The sequence below is a fragment of the Austrofundulus limnaeus genome, unplaced genomic scaffold, assembly GCF_001266775.1.
Source record: "Austrofundulus limnaeus strain Quisiro unplaced genomic scaffold, Austrofundulus_limnaeus-1.0 Scaffold70, whole genome shotgun sequence".
In the NCBI taxonomy this organism is placed as follows: Eukaryota; Metazoa; Chordata; class Actinopteri; order Cyprinodontiformes; family Rivulidae; genus Austrofundulus; species Austrofundulus limnaeus.
Window position 1 is genome coordinate 19,552 of NW_013952472.1, and position 3,158 is coordinate 22,709.

The 3,158-nt window shown below is 37.4% G+C and overlaps 1 protein-coding gene across 1 annotated transcript in view; it reads right to left on the reverse strand.

Moving 5' to 3' along the window:
• npepps (aminopeptidase puromycin sensitive) overlaps positions 1-3,158 on the reverse strand; it is a 50,425-nt gene that overhangs the window by 9,408 nt on the left and 37,859 nt on the right. Inside the window, exons 17-18 of the mRNA XM_014010505.1 lie at positions 1,143-1,362; positions 741-883 (exon numbers count right to left, since the gene is read on the reverse strand). Coding sequence (XP_013865959.1) covers positions 741-883; positions 1,143-1,362 — 363 coding nt within the window. The remainder of the gene's footprint in view (positions 1-740; positions 884-1,142; positions 1,363-3,158) is intronic.

A 3,158-nucleotide genomic window follows, 5' to 3' on the forward strand; every position in this document is an offset into this window, starting at 1 on the left:
ACATATACATACATATACATACATATATGTATATATGAGTTTGTATGTAATGTATGAATATAATATACAAGTTTCACTTTTTAAATGGAATTACTGAAATAAATCTACTTTTTCATGATATTCTAATTTTATGACCAGCACCTGTATATATATATATATATACATACACACACATTATATACATATATTTACATATATACACACAAATATAGTGTTTTCTGTTCCTCACACATACATACACATATACAATATACATGTACGTACACGTACATACATGTACGTACACGTACATACATGTACGTACACGTACATACATGTACATACACGTAGATGTACATACATGTACATACATGTACATACATGTATGTACGTACATGTATATTTACAGTGTTTTCTTTCCCTCCCTCTCCCTGATTCAACTCTACATGCTGCTCGCTGTCATAACTTTCACATGGCACCCATCCTTTAAATACAAGTGTCACAATGTGGGTAAGAAGGTGAACCATTATGGTTTTCTTCATTTCAAACACCTATGTTTTTATGTTACTTGTTTCAGTAAATATGTGAAGAACTAAACTGAGTCTTAATGTGGAACAAACGGGTCTTTATGATGTACTCATGTCTTGCTTTTCAACATATTTGAAAGATATAAACCTCCATTTGCAGGAGTAGTGGGAACATAAAAAGAAACACGTCAACATGTTGGCCATCAGGAGGATTAGTCAGCACGGTTCACCTACAGGGCTCCTCAGGTCTGCAGGCAGGAGTTGTTTGCCTTCCACATGGTCCTTGAATCTCCGTCTGGCCTCCTCCAGTGTGGGTTTGTGTCCTGCTTTGCCCAGTTTCCCCAGAACCAGACCCCTCAACAGGGCATCCAGGTGACCTACAAAAATATACAGAAACACTTCAGCAGCTAACGTGCATGTTAGCTAAATAATGTCAAGTTATGGGATTTAAAGATCAGCTTCATTTATTCATCCAAGAAAAACTGGGCAAACTAATAAAAAAGCTGAGATTTCTAAACTATTCCTCTATTTTAGCCTAAAATAAACCCAGAGTGTCAGTCTGTGCATTAAGCTCTAGTTATAGTTATTAGGGGGAAAATATATTTTTTGGTAAAACCATAAAGTTGACTTCCTCACCCTCCCCTGCCCTGCTGTCCCAGCCAAGCTTAAGGCCAATGGGGGTGAAGAGGTCTCGGATGAACTCCTGGATCTCCTCATGGAAGTCTGTGTGGGACAGCAGCGACGACAGCACTCCCAGGTTGCAGCTCAGGTCGCTCCACACAGTGTAGTTGGGCTCATTGACAAAGGCTTCCATCAGCTTCAGCACCTCCACCGTGCTGATCATCCCTGCACGGGACTGAAGACATGCAACAATCAGAACCCTTCTGCCCAGTCAGGAAGTGGACTGATGGCTGTACTCAATGAATCAACAGCAAAGTCTCACAAACACAATAAAAACTAGAAATGGGTTTTTACGATGTAAAAACAAGTGTGCATTGCCTTGTAGCATGTCCTTGCCTGCAGCAATGGACTAGCAGAATGAACTGACCAAGTTCAAATGTGTTTTCTAATCAAGAACCAGCTTGTGGCTGTCAGCAGGTGTTTGTAATGAGGGTAATTGTGTGAAAATATGGTTAGAATAAATTTTTTGTTAAACTTGTTATAGCTGGGATTTGAACCCTGATCTCRCACATGAAAGGCTATGACATTAACCACAAGACCATTGGTGCTGGGAGAAAGTATAATCCCAGTGTTGTTTTCCATGTGTGTAGAAAGAGGCAACATTGCCAATGACAATCGTTGACAAAGAACTGCATAATATTACAACAGTAGAGCAATATTATATAAAATGTTTATGCATATAAGACAATAATATAGTAATACATCAAATTACATATATATCAATATTGTAATCACTGCAATAATTGAGATTAAACATAATTATTAAACTATGGTGCAGTTCCATACTGAGAAGATACAGCAGGGGGCAGTATTGGACCAATACAAGGTCCATTGACTCCCATTATAATTTATTAAACATTAATATTTCAAAAGCTATAAGTTGTACAGGCACCAAAAGGCATAGCCATCATTTGGCACAGGAGCTTTACAGATATAAATTACAYTGGCAGCTCTAGGACAAAGTATGCAGGAGGAGAAGCATGCCAAAGTGGAGGTGACTTGGATGGGAAACGAATCACAATAGTACTAAACTAATTCTGTTTGATAAGGAATAAATACTGCCATTAGAAAAGGGAGGTATAATTTATCTTTAGATTCATTGCAGACAAAGATTCTGTAACCATAGATTTGAACGTTCAAAAATGATTTTATTCATGTTAATCTTTGCTACCATATGAATGCTGTTTGTCCAAATAAGAATTAGAGTATCTTCCTGTCATAGATACACGTTGCAGTAAAACTGTTTGCATATCTTATAGCTTTACGCCCATGAACTCAGGAATATTTGTGTAAAGATTTGAAAGTATTATAATGAGACTGCATTTAGTAATAACTTTAAAATGTTTGATTTTCATATAAATTTCCAGTGATAAAAATTATGCTAATTGTATTACTAATGCATTATTAAAATGCATATCAAGATATAGTAGTTACTATAGCATAGTAGATATAGTAGTAGTAGTAGTAGTACTATTGTAGTTAAAAAAAAAAACAGTTTGCAAACCCAAGATTCAGAACAGTGTGCCCTGAGGGACTCCTGAGGTGTCACCAGCTGAAAGAAGGTGCTGGAAAACCAAAGACGCTCCTCTGGCTAAATGCCTGTTCACGGGAGAAGTGGGTCTCTGCAGAACATGTTTTCTGGTGGGCGGAGATAGCCCTACTTGTGGGCGGAGACAGCCCTACTCGTGGAGAAGCATCTAGTCGGGCAGGAAGCAACATGAATGTTAAAGGGATCCATGATTAGTTGTAACATTAGAATTTATTTTATAAACAAATATTTTAACTGTAAAATAAAGACTAAAATACCGTAGGCTGTTCAGTATTTATAATTTTTTAAAATAAATTTTAACACTGATTGAGGCATTTTATTTACACACAAAGCATTCTGGGTAAATGATGACGTGGACAGGTCCTCGGTGCGAGGCTGCTAGCGAGCTATATCCACCCTGAAGGTTAATCTTGGACAATATC